Source organism: Cebus imitator, unplaced genomic scaffold (assembly GCF_001604975.1).
Source record: "Cebus imitator isolate Cc_AM_T3 unplaced genomic scaffold, Cebus_imitator-1.0 Scaffold18, whole genome shotgun sequence".
Taxonomy (NCBI): Eukaryota; Metazoa; Chordata; class Mammalia; order Primates; family Cebidae; genus Cebus; species Cebus imitator.
Genome location: NW_016107333.1, coordinates 14,321,890 through 14,344,057, shown reverse-complemented (window position 1 = coordinate 14,344,057; position 22,168 = coordinate 14,321,890). Strand labels below are relative to the sequence as shown.

Genomic DNA, 22,168 nt, shown 5'->3' with positions numbered 1-22,168 from the left:
GGGAGGATGGATTGAGCCCAGAAGGTTGAGGCTGCAGCGAGCCATGATCGCATCCCTGCACTCCAGCCTGGATGACAAAATGAGACCTTGTCTCAAAAAAAAAAAAAAAATTAAAGAAAATGAATGCATAATGGATAACTCTTACCAATAGTTTGGTGATAAGAAGAAATTACGAGTCCAAGTTGTGAATATGGAAGTTTGCTTTTCTCCACGGAACTAAAAACTCTGAAGTGCTCCTGAGAAAGGTCAGGGGGTATTGACATATGCATCTCCTCTGTCCCCAGGCAAAATTCCACCCTTCCAGAAGTACATTTGGAATTGTTTATTCCTCCTCTCTCTCCTAAATTCATGAAAAACAATAATAATAAATAAATTTAAAATGTAGAAAAAAAGGAAGTTGCGGGGGAAGGTAGAGAACATGGAAAGGGAAAAAGAAGGAAATATTTTATATATAACTGAGACATTTTTGCAGTTTGAGGGACATTATTTCCTTAAACTTAGTATCCAGGGTAATGTTTGAAGATCCTAGGTATGTGTGGATAAGCTCCATGACTGTATTATTTCATCAAAAGCACTACAGAGGGGCCGAGCACAGTGGCTCATGCCTTTTAATCCCAGCACTTTGAGAGGCTGAGGCAGGCAGATCACCTGAGGTCAGGAGTTCAAAATCAGCCTCGCCAACATGGAAAACCCCATCTCTACCAAAAATACAAAAATTAGCCATGTGTGGTGGCGACTGTCTGTAGTCCCAGCTACTCGGGAAGCTGAGGCAGCAGGATCATTTGATCCCAGAAGGCAGAGGTTGCAGTGAGCAGAGATTGTGCCATTGCACTCCAGCCTGGGCAACAGAGCAAGACTCCATCTCAAAAAAAAAAAAAAAAAGCACTACAGAGGATAGTCAGGTAGAAAGCAAATATTAAGATAATGCTTTGCTTCTTGTGGGGACTGGTGGAAGTTGCGTAGTTTTGAGTTTGCCTTTTTTAAATAGCTTCTAACAGTAGGGTGTCAGTTTGCCTCTGGGGCAGACACCTCTGGGATAGAAGCAACACACAGGTAGTTCTGGCCTGAGACAAAACAAAAAGTGGGGGTTGGGGGGAGGGGATGTGTCTCTTTATAAGATCATAGAACACATGGGGGAAATAATCGATATTCTAGGTGAAGTGGTTAAAAGTAATAGAGAAAGAAGCTAGTATAGATTTTGAAGTCCACAGCCGGAGGAGTAGAAATAAACTACTGAAAATATTTTGGTACCAGCTGAGATTCAGAGTGAGTTGGTGTAAACCATTCCTAGGAATTGTATTTGCCTTTTTATTTATTTATTTATCTTACCCATTTTATGGGGGGGGGTGGCTTTTCTGTTTTGTTTTGTTTTGTTTTGAGACAGTCTCGCTTTGTCGCCAGGCTGGAGTGTAGTGGCACAATCTGGTTCCCTGTAACCTCCGCCTCCCAGGTTCAAGTGATTTTCATGCCTCAGTCTCCTGAGTAGCTGGAATTACAGGTGTGTGCCACCACACCCAGCTAAATTTTGTATTTTTAGTAGAGACAGGGTTTCACCATATTGGCTAGGCTGGTCTTGAACTCCTGACCTCAAATGATTCACCCTCCTTGGCCTCCCAAAGTGCTGGGATTACAGGTGTGAGCCACCATGCACAGCCAGCCTTACCTATTGCTAATGTATGGAGCAATTAGAAGAAGCCAAACAAGATATGGAGAGCTAATTTAACATAATGTGAGTCTGCAGACAATATAACCAAAAACTATGGATAGATATCATAGAAAGTGTGGGGGGTGGGCAACAACAACAAATACGTAAATAAATAAAACTCCGCCTGCGGTTGTAAAAAAAAAAAATTGGTCAAATTTCTAAAAGATCATTTCAGTGAAAATTAGCATCTTAAGTATAAATCAATTTTTAATAACTTTATACTATTTTACATGTATTTATCCTCATTATTCTGATCAATTTGAATAGCGAGAATCATAGATATAAAATAGGATTTTAAAACATTTTAAATAACTTAAGTATAGAGAGCTCAGGATTTTTCCAGCCTGAATTTGAATGTACTCTTCTCTGAGGTTACCATTTAATCACTCAAAGCCCAGCTTTGCTTGAGTTCACAAGCAGATAGGTGTTAAGAGAGAAAACAAATGCAACACAACCAGCAACAGTGAACATCTTGTTGTTTTAAGCTAAAATAACCTAAGATCAAAATCTATAGCATTAATAAGAAATCTTGGTGATGCTTGTTTTAAAATGTATCCATTTCTTTGCCACCAATAAAGCAGTGTTTTGGTAAAAGGTTCTAGTTAACTCAGTATGATTCAATCCATCTACTTATGAAGTAAAACAAGGCCGTAGCACCACACCTTCAAAGAAAACTGTAAGAAGAACATAAATGTACAGAATCAAAAAATTACTGAATATTGTCACAACTGCTGTACTCAAAAGAGTTTGCTGGTTTCACAGAAAGCATAAAGTGGGTGAGTGAGAAAGTGCATTGGCTAAAGTGTAAGATAGAGATTAGATCCACTAGACAAGAAGAAAGTGAAAGGCACCAGGGAGCATTGCACGTAGGTGGGGAGGGAAGAACGAGAGGGCAGAAGACGGACATCCGCAGGGTGGTCATCCCACATAAAGAAAGATTCAGAGATACAGAACAAGCATTTTACCTTGTGTCTGTGCAAGAAATAATGAAAGCAACTTTCTGCTGTGTCGCATTGATCTGTTATGGTATTTGGATTTTTCCAGTGTCTCTCTAAAACACCTCAAGGTGTCTGTCACGTCCACGGGCACGCAGACAAGCGCTTTGGCTCGGCTGTACTCTGAGAGGAAAGAAAAGAGGAACATTGGGGATGAAATGCTCACCAAGCCAAGGCAAGAGCCAGCAAGTTTCTAATTCAGAGCATTTCTTGGTCCCAACCTAAAGCCGCTCAATTCAAAGCCCCCAGATCTGCAGCAGGTGTTTCAACAATCGAATCAATTTTTTTCTTTTGGCATGTTTGAAGATCCTTTAAAAAAAAAAAAAAAATGCTTGGAAAACTTTTGAGTCTTCTGAAATGCAAATAACGTTAGATCTTGCCAATTTTCCCCATGAAGCCTCCTTCTTTTTCTTTTGCTGATCATAAAAAATGAAATAATCTACTCCTTTTCAGCAGCCTCTTCAAAGCAAAGGTGTCTTGGGAACGAGACGAAAGGAAGAAACAAAGAAACCTGGAAATGGGCAACTGCACTCTGAAGGGAAGGAAAAAACAGTTTCCTAATACTGGAGGGTGCAAAGGAAAGGAAGAGGGGGACCCATGAGTGGATACAGAACTAACTAACCATCCTGAAAAGTCCCCAGAAAGGGGAGATACTGGGAGAGAACTGCTTCGAGGTCTCTGAAGAGTGAGTGAGGGCCTGGGACTTCAGAACTGCTGCATACATCATGAAGCAGACCCAAGAGAGAGGAATCACAGTTTGCAGGAGTGAATAACAAAAGAATGTATTTCTTCAACAAGTTGAACAAATGGAAGCTGTCCTGTAATATCTAAGGTTTTAATAGTATAGCAACTTACAGGGCATGTTGGAAGAGGTCAAAAGGCATGATCTTTGCCCTCAAGAAATTCACTATCTAGCTGAAGGGATGGGACACTCCAACACTGAAGTAATAAAGTCACATTTGCAGGGAGTACTTGATCACACGCCAAAATAAGGGAAAGATGGAAGACAGATCAGTGTAAGCAGGAAAAGGTGAGTAAGGAAGACCTTGTGGAAGAGAAGATAGGCCAGGTGTGCCTTTGAAGATAGGGAAAACTTGATTAGGAAGAAAAAGGCAAGGAGTTTTAGATAGTTAGAATAAGAACAGGAATAGCTAGGCTGGGCGAGGCGCTCATGCCTGTAATCCCAGCACTTTGGGAGGCTGAGGTGGGTAGATCACTTGAGGTAAGGAGTTTGAGATCAGCCTGGCCCACACAGCGAAACCCTGTCTCTACTAAAAATAGAAAAATTATTTAGGCATGATGGTGCATGCCTGTAATCCCAGCAACTCAGGAGGCTGAGGCAGGGGAATCACTTGAACCTGGGAGGTGGAGGTTGCAGTGAACTGATCATTTCACTGCACTCCAGCCTGGGCAACAGAGTGAGTGAGACTCCATCTCAGAAAAAAATTAATTAAAAATACAAAAAAGAAGTAGTATAGAAGTTAATCACTTCTAAAGGTTAATCTCAGTTGATCCTCACAGCACCTTAAAAATGGTCAGGAGTAGCTATCACCGACACTTTACAAAGAAGGAAAAGGGAAGTTGAAGGGTAGGAACTTATTTGAAGCCCTTAAAAAGAGGTGAGTGGAAGAACCAGTGTTCAAGCCCAGTGCCTTCCCAAGATGATTCACCAAAGGACAGCAAATCTTGGGTAACAGACACTGACCATTGACCCAGATTTGGGCACACAGATGCCTTGGGAATAGGACAGGAATAAGCCTGAAGAAAGTTAATAAGGGAAGAAACCCAGAAGCAGGGAGATCCTGATGGAATAAGTAACACGGGATTACTTTCTGTGGCCACAGAGACAACATCTTTCAATATACCCTAATGTCCTGAAATCCCAGAGGCTTCAGTCAAACCAGGGACATGGCGCATTGACAGAAGTCATTGTTCCTCCTACAAATTCAGTCTTGACACAATTCTCTATCACACATTTAAAAGGATCAAATACTTAAGCCAAAGTAGCTCTTGTGAACTCCCTGGAAGCTCTCCTTCTTATCAGTTTCACTCTGGGGTCTGCTCTGCCCTGTCCCCACCATCTCCCTCCTCAGTGACCCTCTCTGCTAAGCCGTGCCCAGTCCTGCATGGTCCCCAGGCCCATAGGCCTCTATTCCACATGCCCCCACCCTTATCCGCAACACCTTGAAGATTGTAGGATTCTGCTCTGTTTCTTTATTTTTCTTGCAAAAATTCATGAGCTTGGCTTTTGCTTTTTCTCCTTAAAGAGTGAGATCAGGAAAAGCAGTAAAGCAAGTATCTTAGTCAGTTGAAACTGCTATGCAAAATTACTGTAGACTGGGTGGATTATAAACAACAGAAATTAATTTCTCATCAGGCGCTCTGGCTCATGCCTGTAATCCCAGGACTTAGGGAGGACAAGGCAGGGAGGATCCCTTGAAGCCAGGAGCTCAAGACCAGCCTGCACAACAAAGCAAGACCGTCTCTACAAAAAAATAAAATAAAAATTAGCTTAGTGCAGGAGCATGTGCCTGTAGTCCTAGCTACTTGGGAGGCTGAAGTGGGAGGACCACCTGAGCCCAGGAGTTCAATGCCACAGTGAGCTATGATCATGCTACTGTACACCAGCCTGGGTGACAGAATGAGACCTTGTCTCAAAAAAAACAAAAGAAATTTACTTCGCATAGATATTCAGGGCTAGAAGTCTGAGATCAGGGGACCAGCATGGTAACGTTCTGGTGAGGGCCCTCTCCCTGGCTGGCAGATGGTTACCTTCTCATTGGTCCTCCCTCCCATGACAGAAGCAGGCTACAGAGCAACCTGGGGTCACTTTTATGAAGACACCAGGTCAGATGCAGTGACTCACACCTGTAATCCCAGCACTTTGGGAGGCCAAGGCGGATGGATCACCTAAGGTCAGGAGATGAGGTGAAACCCTATCTTTACTGAAAATACAAAAATTAGCTAGGTGTGGTGGCAGGTGCCTGTAGTCCCAGCTACTCAGGAGGCTAAGGCAGGAGAATCACTTGAACCCCAGAGGTGGAGGTTGCAGTGAGCCGAGGTTGTGCCACTGAACTCCAGCCTGTGCGATGGAGTGAAACTCCATCTTATTAATTAATTAATTAATTAAAATAAAGACATCAATGCCACTCATAGGGTTCCACCCTCATGACCTAACTTATGCTACAAAGGCTCCAACTCCTAAGATCATCACATTAGGGGTTAAGATTTTAATATATGAATTTGGCAGGGGTCTTGTGGGGGGAACCACAAATATTCAGCCCATAACAGTGAGCAAATGAAAGGAGGAAAACTGGAAGCCCCCACATAAAACATATGAGATAGTTACTTTCTCTAGGCCATAGTTTTAAACATTTGTTAAAACTGGGATGATAACTGCCTGCTCGCTGGGTTCACAAGGACTCCAGCTTTCTTCCCTCATTAACTTTTCTCAGGCTTGTTCCTGTCCTATTTATTCCCAGGGCATCCCTCTCACCAAAATCGGGTTGACGATTTTAACCTGTGTGAGGAGGTGCAGCATGTCTAGTGCAGAGCCTGTCACGGAGTAAGCATTCAGCAGATGAAGGCTCACATCACGACTGCTAGTCATGTATTTTTAAAATATAAATTGAACACTCACAAGTACTAGGCACTGTGCCAGGCACCGAAGGAGACACACGTGAGAAAAACAGACACAGTCTCTGCTCTCACCAAGCTTACACTCTACAATAAAATCTGAAACTTTTTATTTATAATAAGAACAGTCTGAATAAAATCACCCCACAGCTTTTTTATCTGGCTGATAAATAATTCCTTTGTGTTCTTCCTAAACTCTATTTTACTTTCTTTTTCTCCCCTTTGTTCAAGCCCTGCATATCTTTTTCCTGGTTGTCTAATTAGGGTTCTGCTGCTGGTGACGTGGCTGTCTGCATGAGATAAATGATGCAAAGCAATGAGGAGGTAGCATTAGCTTCAGAGCCCTTATCTTGACAGCTCTGCCTCAAGGGGGTTCCTCTCTGAAAACTTCCATGGATAATTTAAGAAGCTATTCCAAAGGCACTAATAGCCTCAACAGTTTGAAACAGATAAGAAAGAAAAGAAGGAGAAGGAGAAAAAAAAAATTAATGAAAAACATTGTGTCTTTCATTGTACCAACGTAGAAATGAAAGCTGAAATGCCAATGACTCCTGAGAGATGGGTCCACCAAGGAAGGATCCCAGCAAGCGATCTGAAATGTAACCTGCTTCCTACACACGTGGCCACATCAATCCAAATGCCCAAGGGCACTCACTAATAAAACACACCTGCCAAAGGGTTGAAAATTCCAACACACCTGAGGACTGAATAACTCTACCAGACAACTTAAACACTAGTAAGGTCAAAACTCAAGAGAGAGATCCCAGGCAGAATGCAAAAACAGCTTCAGTAAAAGGCATATCCAGAGTTATCTCCCCTATGGAGCTTAACAAGCAGGCAAGTTACTCACCCATACAAGAATATCTATAAAATGAAGTATTCTCACTTCTCCAAATCCTACAGAGACTATACGAAATTACACATGCATTATTAAATAGTTGAAGGGAGAATAGGATGCTGTTAAATAATGAGTACACCAAATGTTCCTAGGCAGTGGAGCATTGCAACATCTATTCTGAAGAATTAAATGTATCGAGCATCACCACTCAATGCTATTATGCCAAAAGAAAATCTATGATGGTCTAAAGCAGCGATCTGGTGTGAAAACCATCATGAGTGCTCTGTCTTTTAAAAGAATTGCAAACATATCAGGGTGACGACATACGTTAGACCCAACATGCTATAAATATATTGATGGTCCGAGTTCAGTACACTGAAAAAGTTCAGCATTCTACAACTTTGCCAAATAAACCCAAGAGCACAGACCAAAAAAAAATGTAAAAATGTTCCCAATAACAGAGGTCCTAAAATCTTAGAAAGAGCTATAAATTGGATGCCAAGTTTTTAATGATAACGATTCCATGTAAAACCTATAATTAGTTATACAGGATCATCTAAAAATTACCACACTATCACAGTAAGTCAGAATAAAGTGTCTGTCTTCAATGATCGCTGAAATATAGCAAATTTCTTCTTGAATGCTGTAGGTTTAGAGGCAATTCCATTCTGAAAGGGAGCAATGGAGAACAGGCCTGGCAGCACAGTGGAGCACTCATGGGTTGAAAGCAGGGTTTGAATCTCAGGCCCGCTACTTACTAGTAACGTTTAATTTTCTCATCTGCAATATGAGCATAATAGTATCTACCTCCTTTGACTGTAAAAATTAAAGAAGCTAAATATAGTTCCAGCCCAATAAATTATTACTGCCATTACAGTATTTTGAAAATGTTATCTATTCAAATATTCCCGTTCTAATCCTTGCTCAAACTGTCTGTGCTCCCACCACCATGGAGAATCAACCCAAAGGATTACTGTAGCCTGACTGCACCTCCCTTCCCTCCTCTCCCACCACCACCCTCTTCCCCTTTCCAAATGTAGCTTTAACAGGAGGCAAGCCAAGTGCTTTTCTGATATGTTGCATCTATCATCAGTAAAAACCTACAGGTGCACAGGTCTAGAATTTTACTAGATGTTTTTCCTATCCTTTTGATGCTAGTCATCATTTTGATAACAACCATTTTTGACATATTTTCTTATATTTGTAGCAATTCTTTTTAAGATGGAAGGAACACCACAATCACATTTTGAGTTACGGATCCCAAAGTAGGGGAACTCCCCAGGTTTCACAGACAAGATCAAGAAAAGAACATACCCAGGAAGATTTACACCCTGAATAAAACTTGACACACATGATGGACCAAAAGAAGGTGGTCTTCCCATTGTTTCTGACCATGAGGGGTAATCTGATTTATCATTGGCAGTAACGCCTACAAATTCATGGTCACCAGCCTCACTCAGCTGGACCCTCTAAATTACCCTACAGCTCTTATCCCTTCCTTCTCCGATGCCCTTAGTGGCCAGCCCACTCTTTCACTCCTGAAATCTCCAACCCGATCAACATCAGCTATGCTCTCAGCCCCTTGCTTCATTGAGAAAAATCTCCAGTACCCAATGAGAATGCTTTCCATCTTTACCTTTACCACTTCCACACTTCCCTCCTTGGGTTTATTCTCTACTTTCCTTCTTTCTGCCCTAGCAGAGAAGATGTCTCACCCTCCTGTCTAAGCATCACCCCCCTGTATCCCACTATCTCTCTGCCTTTTGTCTCCTCAAGGTCCTTGCTCTATTGAATATTTTTCTCTCCTAACAAGCTCTCCCTCTTTACTGGCTTTTTCTATTTAATATGTAAACATGCTTTTTTTCTTCTATTAAAAAGACATATAAACAAAACAAAGCCCCCCTGAACCACCGTCCCCACCCCTCCCCTGCCCCCAGCTCTACATTTCCTGCTGGTTCCTGTTGGTGCTAAGCTTCCTGAAAAGCATTCTCTGTTCCATGACTTACTTTCTACTTCTGTCTCTCTCTCCTTCTTTCTCTTTCTTTCCTTCTTCTTTCCTCCTTTCCTCCTTTCTCTTTCCTCCCCTCCTCTCCTCTCCCCTCTCCTCTCTTCTCCTTTCCTTTCTAGACAAAGTTTCACTCTTGTTGCCCAGGCTGGAGTGCAATGGCATGATCTCGGCTCACTGCAACCTCCACCTCCTGGGTTCAGTCAGTTCTCCTGCCTCAGCTTCCCGAGTAGCTGGGATTATAGGCACATGCCACCACGCCCAGCCAATTTTTGTATTTTTAGTAGAGACAGGGTTTCGCCATGTTGGCCAGGCTGGTCTCAAACTCCTGACCTCAGGTGATCCACCTGCTTCGGCCTCCCAAAGTGCTGGGATTACAGATGTGAGCCACTGCGCCCAGCCAGATTATTAGCTTCTTGAAGACTTTCTGCAGGTACAGCTTACCACTGCTGCACCCACCATTCAAAATACTCCCTCCCCATCATTTCTAAGGTCACAAAGTCATTCATTCAGCAAAGAGATAATAAATTCCTACTATATGTCAGGCACTGATGAAGACATGTGGGTTATATCTGTGAACAAAACAATAACCCCTGCCCTCATCAAGCTTATATCAGGAGGAACAGATTAGTTATCAAAAAAAAAAAAAAAAAAAAAAAACCTAAATTATACCGTATGATAGATGGTGAGAAGTGCTTCAGAAAAAAAGAAAATATATGACAGAGTAAAGGCAATTGGGAGGAAGCAGGCAGGGTGCAGTTTCAAACTGAACGCTCAGGACGGGTGCAGTGGCTCATGCCTGTAATCCCAGCACTTTGGGACACCCAGGCGCATAGATTGCTTGAGGTTAGGAGTTCAAGAGCAGCCTGGCCAACATGGTGAATCCCCATCACTACTAAAACACAAAAAATTTGCTGGGTGTGGTGGCGCGTGCCTGTAATCCTAGCTACTTAGGAGGATGAGGCAGGAAAATCGCTTGAACCTGGGAGGCAAAGGTTTCAGTGGGCCAGGATCACACCTCTACACTCCAGCCTGGGTGACAAAGCAAGACCTCATCTCAAAAAACAAACAAACAAATAAATAAATAAAAACTGATTTATTTTCAGCAGGCTTACCTGCTCAGTTTAAGCATCCTTGAAAAGATGAGAGGTGCATAACAACTTAAAGGAGATGATGGGCTCATTAGTCAGACATCTAAATTAAGAAAAAGCATTTCGGGAAGAGAAAACAGCTAGAACAAGGCCCTATGTTGGCGATATCATAGCAAAAAGGCTGGTGACAATGACCACCTATACTGCCAAACACAACAGTCTGTCTTTGTCTTATGTGATCTCTCTCTCTCTCTCTCTCTGATAGTTGACTGTTTCCTTTTCCTTAAAACTCTCTCTCGCCTTGGCTTTGTTTATATCACTCTCACCTGTTATATTTCCCAGCTCTTAGGCCTCATCCCAATCTCTTTCAAATCCTGCTCTTCCTCTTTTTTCTTCCCATGACAGTCATTAGGACCTTTACAACACATTCTGTACCTCTTTATCCTGAGTACAGCATAGGAACATACTTGTCTACTCCTTCCGAAGTTAGGTGTGGCCATGTGACTATGGCCAGGGAAATGTCAACAGACATGACCTGTGTCACTTTCAAGTCACAGCTTTAAGAGCTAGAGCAAAATTTACAACACCTTTTTCCTGCCTGAAAAATTGAGACAATAACAAACCTACCTCGTTAGGTAACTGTAAGCTAATATTCACAAAGCATTCTTAAGAGTCCCTAATGTGCAATGCATAATTATAATTCTTTTATTGGGGTTGTTATAATAATTAAATATGATAATCCATGTAAAGCCCTTAGCATAAAGCATACAGTATATGTACATATGGTCTGGCAAAGGCTGTGCCCATAACCCATGCCTCTGCAGGGGTTCACCACATGTCTCTCAGTATACACGCCTAAAAGGTCACATTAAAATTCTGTTCTCTGACTTGGAAACAATCATGGAAGTCTGCACCAATATGAGGATTCCATCATGATGAGCAGCCCAGGATTCAACCTCACCGAACACAAAAGCATGCACAGGAAACAGATTTTCCCCTTGTGTTAAAGCAATGACACTTGGGATTGTTTGTTACTGCTGTATAGCTGTAGCCTATTTTGACTGACACAGCTTCCTAAACATTCGTGCTATCCAGGAGGCCATCCTCAGGTTTATGCTCTACATAACTTTCCCTGGGTGACCTCATCCAAACCCCTGACTTCAACCACCACCAATATATTGATGACTAAAATACAGATCTCCAACCTGGCTCTCTCCTGAGTGCCCCATTAGTATATCCAACCATACACTGCATGGCTGTACTCATTGTCATCCAAGTTTAGATGAACTACATCCAAGCAAGTCATTCCAAAGTGACCTTTTCCTCTAACCTGCCCCCCTCTTTGGTTCTCCTGTCTGGGTGAAGACATCATCATCCATCTGGCTACCCAAGCCAGAAACCAAGGCGAATTGAACTCCTCCCTCCCTCACCCATACCCCACCTCCAGCCAGTGCAGACCACAGTCCTGGGGACATCCTCTGTCTCTCCTTCACATCTGTTCCTTCCTCTGTTCTTATCACCCAAGTCCAGGTTTTCATCACCTGTACTTTAAGACACAGGTCAGCAGTGGCCACTCTTCTACTTCCATTTGGTCTCTTTTCAATCTGTTTCCCACACAGCTGCCAAAGGTTTTCAAAAACAGGCAAATATATCACTTCTTGGCCTTTGGGCTAAGATCAAGTGAAAAGAATGTCAATATGATCATTTCACTTTCTTTCTTTAAATCCTTTTAACCAGCTCCTCTCAGTTCTCCAGATAAACCTAGAACTCTATCCTGCCCTCTAAGACTGTTTATTCCTGCCAACCTTTCTAACCTCAGCTTTTGCCATTTCCTTTGAAGTTAGCCCCACTGGATTTCTTGCAGTCTCACAAATGCAGATGCTTGCTGTTAACATACTGCAGCAGCAGTAGTAATAACATTACATATCTTATCACTCTATACTATAATTTCTGGGTTTTTATTCATCTCCTTTAAGGGACCATAAACTCCTGGGCAACAAATCTTTAGTCTCATTCATCGTTATATTCTCAGAACCTAGTACAGCACTTCACACATAGTAGATACTCAGTAAATGTTTCCTGAATGACTGAATGACTAGCTGACTGCCTCCATAAATAAATGAATGAATGCTTACATTTATACACATACACACACATAAAATGAATAGATAAATAAGTGAAAGAATTCTAACACTTCAAAGGGAAGACTTACGTGGCTTTTTGATACCAGAAACAGAGACACATGAAAAGTGCAATTTAGAGAAGACATTATTTCCATTTTCATCTCATTCTCTTGCGTCATTCCTACAAGTTGCATGGCCGAAAACATTCCAAAAGGGCTTGATATAGTTTAGCTATCTCCCTACCCAAATCTCATCTGGAATTTTAGCTCCCATAATCCCCATGTATCATAGGAGTGACCCAGTGGAAGGTAATTGAATCATGGGAGCAGGTCTTTCCCCTTCTGTTCTTGTAATAGCAAGTAAGTCTCATGAGATCTGATGGTTTTATAAATGGGAGTTCCCCTGCACATGTGTTTCTTGCCTGTGGCCATATAAGATGTGCCTTTGCCCCTCTTTTGCCTTCCACTATGATTGTGAGGCCTCCCCAGACATGTGAAACTTAGTCGACTAAACCTCTTTTTCTTTATAAATTACCCAGTCTCTGGTTTGTCTTTATCAGCAGAGTGAGAATTGCCTAATACAGTAAATTGGTACCAGGTAGTGGGGTGGTACTATAAAGATACCCAAAAATGTGAAAGCAACTATGGAACTAGGTAACAGGCAGAGGTTGCAACACTTTGGAGGGCTCAGAAGACATGAAAATTTGGGAAAATTTGGAAATTCCTAGAGACTTAGAGGGCTCAGAAGAAGTGAAGATGTGGGAAAGTTTGGAATTTCCCACAGACTTGTTGAATGGCTTTGACCAAAATGCTGCTGACAGTGATGTGGACAACAAAGTCCAGGCTGAAGTGGTCTCAGATGCAGATGAGGAACTTGTTGGAAACAGGAGTAAAGGTCACTCTTGCTATGCAAAGAGACTTGCAGCATTTTGCCCCTGCCCTAGAGATCTGTGGAACTTTGAAGGTAAGAGAGATGATTTAGGGTGTCAGGCAGAAGAAATTTCTAAGCAGCAAAGCATTCAAGAGGTAACAGAGCACAAAAGTTGGGAATATTTGCAGCCTGACAATGCAGTACAAAAGAAAAACCCATTTTCTGAAGAGAAATTCAAGCAGACTGCAGAAATTTGCGTAAGTAACAAGGAGCTAAATGTTAATCACCAAGACAATGGGGAAAATGTCTCTACATCATGTCAGAGACCTTTGCAGCAGCCCCTCCCATCACAGGCCCAGAGGCCTACGAGGGAAAAATTATTTCCTGGGCCAGGTCAAGGGCCCCACTGCTATGTGCAGACCAGGGACTTGATGCCCTGCATCCCAGCCTCTCCAGCCACAGCTAAAAGGGGTTAAGGCACAGCTCAGACCATGGCTTCAGAGGATGCAAGCCCCAAGCTTTGGCAGTTTCCACATGGTGTTGAGTCTGCATGTGCACAGAAGTCAAAAATTCAGATTTGGGAAGCTCCACCTAGATGTCAGAGGATGTACAGAAACACCTAAATATCTAGGCAGAAGTTTGCCGCAGAGGTGGGGCCCTCATGGAGAGCCTCTGCTAGGGCAGTCAGAAGGGAAATGTGGGGCTGGAGACCTCACACAGAGTCCCTACTGGGGCACTGCCTAGTGGAGCTGTAAGTAGAAAGCCACTATCCTCCAGACCTCAAAATGATAGATCCACTGACAGCTTGCACTGTGCACCCAGAAAAGTCGCAGAAACTCAATGCCAGCCTGTGAAAGCACCCAGAAGTGGGGGCCCTACCCTGCAAACCCACAAAACTATGGGAGCCCACCTCTTGGCATCAGCATGACCTGGACGTAAGGCATGGAGTCAAAGGTGATCATTTTGGAACTTTAAGGTTTAATGACTGCCCTATTGGATTTTAGATTTGCTTATTTTGGCTAATTTCTCCCATTTGGAATAGGTGTATTTATCCAATGCTTGTACCCCCATTGTATCTAGGAAATAACTAACTTGCTTTTGATTTTAGAGGCTCATAGGCTGAAGGGACTCGCCTTGTCTCAGATGAGACTTTGGACTGTGGACTTTTGAGTTAAGGCTGAAATGATTAAGACTTTGGGAGACTGTTGGGAAGGCATGATTGGTTTTGAAATGTGAGGACATTTTGGGAGAGATCAGAGGCTATGTCCCCACCCAAATCTCATCTTGAATTGTAGCTTCCATAATCCCCACATGTTGCAGGAAGGACCCAGTGGGAGGTAATTGAATCATGGGGGTGAGTTTTCCTATATTGTTCTTGTGATAGTAAATAAGTCAGGTGAGATCTGATGTTTTCATAAAGGACAGCTCCACTGCACATGCTCTCCAGCTTGCCGCTAGGTTAAGATGTGACTTTGCTCCTCCTTTGCCTTCTGCTGTGATTGTGAGGCCTCCCCAGCCATCTGGAACTGTGAGTTCATTAAACCTCTTTTTCTTCATAAATTATCCAGTCTCAGGTATATCTTTATAAGCAGCATGAAAACAGACTAATCCAGGGCTTATCAGCTAAAAGCAAAGAAGTCATGACATTCCCAAATCTTCTCCTGTGCTCTAGTTAAAAGCTCTACAACTTAAACATAGCAAAACCAATAGAATAATCTATATTAATTAGGGAAATGGAATATGGGAGTTGAAACAGAATAAAGAAAATTGCAAGAGGCCAAATAGCAAAAGCATTCATAAGTAAGATAAAAACAAGAAAAAAAATGTGCAAAACAACCTTTTTCCATCTTTCTTTTTTCCCAATTGATTTCCCTTTTCCTTTTATTTCTCTTATCTAACTTATAGATTCAACTTTTTAAAAAAGCATTTTACAAAAAGAATAAAATATTTAGGAATACAGCTAAATAGGGAGATAAAAGATCTCTACAAGAACTACAAACCACTGCTCAAAGAAATCAGAGATGGCACAAATGGAAAAACATTCCATCCAATGGATAGTAAGAATCAATATCATTAAAACAGTCATACTGCTCAAAGAAATTTATAGATTCACTGTTATTCCTATTAAAGTACCATTGAGATTCTTCACAGAACAAGAAAAACTATTTTAAAATTCATATAGAACCAAAAAAGAGCCTGAATAGCCAAGGCAATCCTAAGCAATAAGAACAAAGCTGGAGACATCACACTACCTGACTTCAAACTAAACTACAGGGCTACAGTAATCAAAACAGCATGGTGCTGATATGAAAGAGACACATTGACCAGTAGAACAGAATAAAGAGCTGAGAAATAAGACCACACATCTACACTACCTAATCTTCAACAAACCTGACAAAACAAGCAATAGGAAAAAAATTCCCTATTAAATAAATGGTTTTGGTTTAACTGGGTAGCCACATACAGAAGATTGAAACTAAACCCATTCCTTATACCATCTACATAAATTAACTTAAGATGCATTAAAGACTTAATTTCAAAACCCAAAACTATAGAAACCCTGGAAGACAACCTAGGCAATATCAGGTCATAGGCACACGCAAAGATTTCAGAACGAAGATGTCAAAAGCAATTGCAACAAAAGCAAACATTGACGAATGGGGTCTAATTAAACTAAATAGCTTCTGCACAGTGAAAGAAACTATTAACAGAGTAAACAGATATACAGATGGGAGACAATGTTTTCAAACTATGCATCCAACAAAGGTCTAATATCCAGCATCTATAAGGAACTTAAACAAATTTACGAGAAAAAAAACAACCCCATTAAAAAGTGGGCAAAAGACAAAAGCAGATACTTCTCAAAAAAGAACATACATGTGGCCAACAATCATATGAAAAAAGCTCCATATCACTGATCACTGGAGAAATGCAAATCAAACAACAATAAGATACCATCTCACACCAATCAGACTGGCTGTTAGTAAAAAATCAAAAAATAACAGATGCTGGCAAGGTTATGGAGAAAAAGGAACGCTTATACACTGTTAGTGGGAGTGTAAACTAGTTCAACCATTGTGGAAAACAGTGATGCAATTCTGCAAAGACCTAAAGACAGAAATACCATTTCACCTAGCAATCCCATTACTGGGTGGGTGGGTGGGTGGATGTGTGTGTGTCTGTGTGTGTATCTCCAAAATAATATAAATTGTTCTATTATAAAGACACATGCACACTTTTATAGAGCACATCTGGAAGAGCATTAGACAAACTGTAGAGCAATTAGCAAAGATGTGGAATGAATCTTAATGCCCATCAATAATAGACTGGATAAAAAAAATGTGAGACATAAACACCATGGAATACTATGCAGCCATAAAAAAGAATGAGATCATGTCCTTTACAGGAACATGGATGGAGCTGGAGGAAACAAATGCAGGAACAGAAAACAAAATACCACATGTCCTCATTTATAAGTAGGAGCTAAATAATAAGAAAACATGGACACACAGAGGGGAACAACACACAATAGGGCCTATTAGAGGGTAAAGGGAATAGAGAGGATCAGGAAAAATAACTAAAGCGTACTAGGCTTAATAGCTCGGCGATGAAATCATCTGTACAATGAGCCCCCATGACACAAGTTTACCTCTGTAACAAACCTGCACATGGACACCTGAACTTAAATGTTTAAAATAAAAATAAATGTGTTTTAATTCCCCTTAGGTAACATTTACAGCAACATAAGATGGCAAAAATCACATGCATTATTTTCAGTCAACTAAACCTGCAAAAGAAATTTTTACAAACATCCTAATTATGGAAGGTTTGACTTGCAGAACACAATGGCAAACCTTGATTTAGAGAAAATAAACCTTCAAGGTAAGATTGGTCTGACCTGAATAGATAAGCATTTTTAAGTCTGCACAGTTGCTTGTTTCTTCAATGGTTGAAGAATTAATCTTAAGTTGCTTCCCAACAAAATTTCGGCAGGTTATCTTTAAAAAGAAAGATGAAAACAAATATTAGTCAGGTATTTATAGTTAAAAATTTGGCTTACTTGTAATGTTTCTCTCATTTTTCATTTATCAAAATAAAGAGATCTCTAACAATGCTACAAAGAAAAGCTGGCAGAATAGTGTCTAATCATGAGAACTTTCATGAAAAAAAGCAGCTCCATAATTTTTCATATTTCTTTTGCAGAGCACAGCTGGAAGAACGTTAGGCAAATTATGTAGAGCAATTAGAATATGATTTGCTAATATTCTACAAATTCTCTGGTCTAACTATATCTTCCATTATATAAGTTAAAATATAATCTGCTTTCCCAATGGCAGGTTTTTCTACCCTACTTATAATTAACGCCATTTTAATTTCCCTGGTGAAGTTTTTCAGAACTAACTTCCTCTATAGTATTTTGATAATTTATTTCTAACAGATACATGAGTCCTAAGATAATAAAATATCTGAAAATATAAAAGCTTTTAAAAGAAAACATTTATTTTAAAGGGCTCAAGACCCTCTTCTCTCCATTTCTTCACCTGTATCCCTTGAACTAACCTACCACTCAAATACAGCCCTCCTGGAACCCCAGTCTGATGTAGATGCTTCTTCTTTATTGTCCCTTTTGGGTACTTTTATAATGAAATATAAATGCAGCCTAATAAAATACAAACTCCTTCCCACAACCTCATAAGGTCCCACTTGATCTAGTCTTTCCTATTTCGCCGGCTTCATTAAACGGATCTTTACTGAACACCTATTTTGTGCCAAACACTGTTATAAGAAGAAGGGATGATGAAGCAGAGAACACAATAAACAAAAACTCCTATTCTTGTGAAACATCTTAGTGGGAGAAGAGAGATAATGAACAAATAGTGAGGCACATTACACAGTATATTAAAGAATTGCAAATACTCTAGAGAGACATAGAGCAAAAGGCACAGAGCTGTAAAAAGGTAGAGAGGAAAGGCCTAACAGAGAATGTAATATTTAGCAAAGATTGGGAAAGGTGAGGGATTCAATATGGATGTTTGGGGAGGAGCACTCCCAGCAGGAGCAACGGCAAATACAAAGACCCTAAGGCAGAAACACCTTACAGAACAGTGCAGTTAAAACCCGCAGGGGAGTCATAGGATAGGGGTTACTAGAGAGATTGGGGGATACGTTACGTAGTATAAGTTATATTAAGGCCATGATAAAGATGTTCCCTTTACTCCTAATATGGTGGGAAGCCACCATAGGGTTTTAAATAGAGGTATGACAGAACCTGATTTAGGTTTTAAGGGTCACTGTATCTGCTGCATTGAGAATAGATTATAGCCTGTGTGTGGTGGCTCACACCTGTAATCCCAGCACTTTGGGAAGCCAAGGCAGGAGGATCATCTGAGGTCAGGAGTTCAAGACCAACCTGGCCAACACTGTGAAATCCCATCTCTACTAAAAATACAAAAATCAGCCAGTTGTGGTGGCTCGCACCTATACTGTAACCTCAAGTACTCACAAGGCAGAGGCATGACAATCGCTTCAACCTGGGAGGCAGAGGTTGCAGCGAGGTGAGGTCACTCCACTGTACTCCAGCCTGGGTGACAGAGCGAGACTCCATCTCAAAACAACGACAAAAAGAATATAGGCTGAAAGTGGGGTGCAGGATGATTAAGAGGTCACTGCATTAGCCCAAGCAACTACAACAAGGGCTTGGATAATAAACAAATAGTGAGGTATATTATATAGCATATTAAAGAGCGAATGTTGGAGCTGGTGAGCAGTCTTCCAATTTGGATTGCATGTTGAGCACTTGGTAGCCAGTTGGAAGCGGGGTGTGAGAGCAAGAGAGCAGGCAGGGATGTCTCCAAGGTGTCCGGTAGCCAGGAAAGGCTTGTCACTGACTGAAGACTTAGCAGAACAGGTTTGTTTGAGTTGTGTTAAATTTAAGAAGTGTATTCCTCAACTAAGAAATGATGTTCATTGGGCAGTGTGGTGGTTTCTTAATGGATCAGCTTGGTTAGGGCTAAACTATGAGGAGGAAAGAGAGGGAAGCATCCATTTTCTAGCACACTTCATCCCAGTTATTCAATCAAACTAGGTGCTACTGTGAAGGGATTTTGCAGATACTAATAAAACTGACTTTAAACAAGGGAGATTACCCTTAGGGGACCTGACCTAAGCAGATGATTCTGACCTGCCTGCAGCATCCAGGACTTCAAACACCAGCAGCAGCTGTTTCTACAGCTATCCTCTACCTGGCTGGATCTTCCTTCACTGACTGCCTATGAGTAATAGCCTCTGTCCACATGAGGTTCCTTCCTGTTCATGACCTTGACTGTCTGCCCTATGGATCTGAAGCTTGCTTAGCTGGCCCCCACAATCATATAAGCCAAATTCTTGTAGTAAATCTGTTGATGGATAGCCAGCTAGGTAGCTGGCTAGACAGATGTGATATTGTAAAATATACATTTGGTCTTGTCTTTGTTTCTTGACATACAACTCCTAAAATCCTTGGAATCTCCAAAGTGGTGTCTTTTTGTATGTGAATAATTTGAATGACAGCCCCTAGGTAGCTTCAGGATGGGGGCTGCTCACCAGAAAGACCATGGCAGGATAAGAACTTTCGGCCCTACTCCCCAACCTCTGCAAAGGAGAGAGGGGCAGAAGGTTAAGTTGATCACCAATGGCCAATGATTTAATCAATTATGCTTCCATAATGAAACCACCACAAAAAAAAACCCAGATCTGATGCTATCTCCAGATTGACTGTGTAGAAACTGAATTAAAAGACACCCAGGAACCCAGGAGGCGGAGGTTGCAATGAGCTGAGTCCGTGCCATTGCACTCCAGCCTGGACAACAAGAGAGAAACTCCATCTCAAAAACAGAAAGACACCCAGCTGGCATCCACTACAGAACTGATTTCTTGCTTAGGGGTGAGGTGAAATCCCCAGACATCTGATATCAGAATCATGTTGTAAGGGAATAGTGAAAGACACTGTGTTTATTTTTTCCCCTCCATAGAAAAAATAGACCTGTCTTACTAGTTTTGCTCCTCTGGTTGAACCCTGGCTGATACAGGCAGTTAGATATACCAACACAAAATTTAGAAAAAAGATCTAGAGTGGAGATGTAATTTCAAAAGCCATCATCGCAGAGATGTACTTAGAGCCACAGACTGAATCAACGCACTAAGGAAGAGGTAGAGGTTGCAGTGAGCCGAGATTATGCCACTGCACTCCAGCCTGGGTAACACGGCGAGACTCAGTCTACAAAAAAAAAAAAATCATGGGCTCTAGACACCATCCCCATTGTGCTTCATGGCTAAGTTCGCTTTGACCTGATATGAGCTTCTTGAGGACAAGGACTTAGTTCCTGTTTGCCTTGATCGCAGGCTCTCAATAATGTTTGTTGATTTGAATGATAAATGCCAGTAAGTAGAGATACTAATACTGAAGCAGAAATAGTAATACTTATCTCATTTCTAAATCTTTGTATTTTATATGTGGACTAATTAGAAATCACAGCATCATGAATAACAGAACTTAAACTTACCTTCTCTCCATATTCAGCCTCATACCTTGCACAAGGTTGTTGGGTAATATCTGGGCCCTTGAACTTGTGTATTCTCAGCAGAAGCTGGCGCTGTGCATACACCAGGAGTGGTGTCACTTGTTCTGTATACCGCTCACTAGACAGGGGTAAAGAACACATTAAAAAGAAAACATCAGTTAAAAGACTTTTTTTTTCAATGAAGTCTGTTACTTTTAATTGTCCTTACAGCACTACTTACTGTGAAACTGTATTGAACTGAATGGCAAGTGATACTAGTGTTTCCCATTTTTCCACTTGATATAAAACTTCCAGGGATTTTAACACAAAGTCGTGGATCCATTTCAAATCAACCACATTTACATCATCTAAAGGATGCTCAAATGTAAGACTAGAACCACCGTTATCATTTTTAATATTCCCATAACAACTTGGAACACTGAATTCTCCTTTGTCTTCAATAGGCTGCAAGTAGCACAGTGAAAAAAAATGTGTCATTTCAGAGTTTACTCCATATTTTGTCTGAAAACTGAATGTGATAAAAATGTAACATGGAAAAGAACTGAACTGAAAAGAAAAATATATTTTCCTTATGCAAGTCAATTATGATAATTTGATGCAGTATTATTCAATAAAACTTGCTGTGGTGATAGAAATATGCTATATATTTGTGCTGTTCATTATCATTCCCTATAGCCACTGGACACCTGCAGCTACCAAGCTTTTGAAATGTGATTAGTACAACTGAATTACTTTCATTTCATTTTAATTAATTCAAGTTTAAATTTAAATAGCCACATATGGCTAATACTTACCATGTTGGACGCACAGACTATGTTCTACAGTTCTTGATACACAGTCACTATCCATTTAAGTAAGGATATGAAATCAATAAGGTATGATTTTTAGAAAAAACAGACTTTACTATAAACAAACACATAATGAAGTTCCCTAATACATTAATTTATATTCGTTATATTCGTTAATTTATACAATAATATGTCCATTCCTAGATGCAAATGTCATACCTATGGAGGAGGAAAGCAAAGAGGAGGCACTAAAGAGTTACTATGTAACAGGCCGGGCACAGTGGCTCATGCCTGTAATCCCAGTACTTTGGGAGGCCAAGGTGGGGAGATCACAAGGTCAGGGTATCAAAACCACCCTGGCTAACATGATGAAATCTCGTCTCTACTAAAAATATAAAAAATTAGCTGGCCGTGGTGGCACATGCCTGTAGTCCCAGCTACTCGGGAGGCTGAGGCACGAGAATCACTTGAACACAGGAGGCAGAGGTTGCAGTGATCCAAAATCATGCCACTACACTACGGCCTGGGCAGCAGAGAGAGACTCCGTCTCAACTAAAA

The 22,168-nt window shown here is 41.0% G+C and overlaps 1 protein-coding gene across 1 annotated transcript in view; it reads right to left on the bottom strand.

Moving 5' to 3' along the window:
- Positions 1 to 22,168, bottom strand: part of CFAP54 (cilia and flagella associated protein 54) — a 361,147-nt gene that overhangs the window by 194,286 nt on the left and 144,693 nt on the right. Inside the window, exons 37-41 of the mRNA XM_017511466.2 lie at positions 21,043 to 21,266; positions 20,805 to 20,940; positions 17,162 to 17,261; positions 2,671 to 2,823; positions 146 to 340 (exon numbers count right to left, since the gene is read on the bottom strand). Coding sequence (XP_017366955.1) covers positions 146 to 340; positions 2,671 to 2,823; positions 17,162 to 17,261; positions 20,805 to 20,940; positions 21,043 to 21,266 — 808 coding nt within the window. The remainder of the gene's footprint in view (positions 1 to 145; positions 341 to 2,670; positions 2,824 to 17,161; positions 17,262 to 20,804; positions 20,941 to 21,042; positions 21,267 to 22,168) is intronic.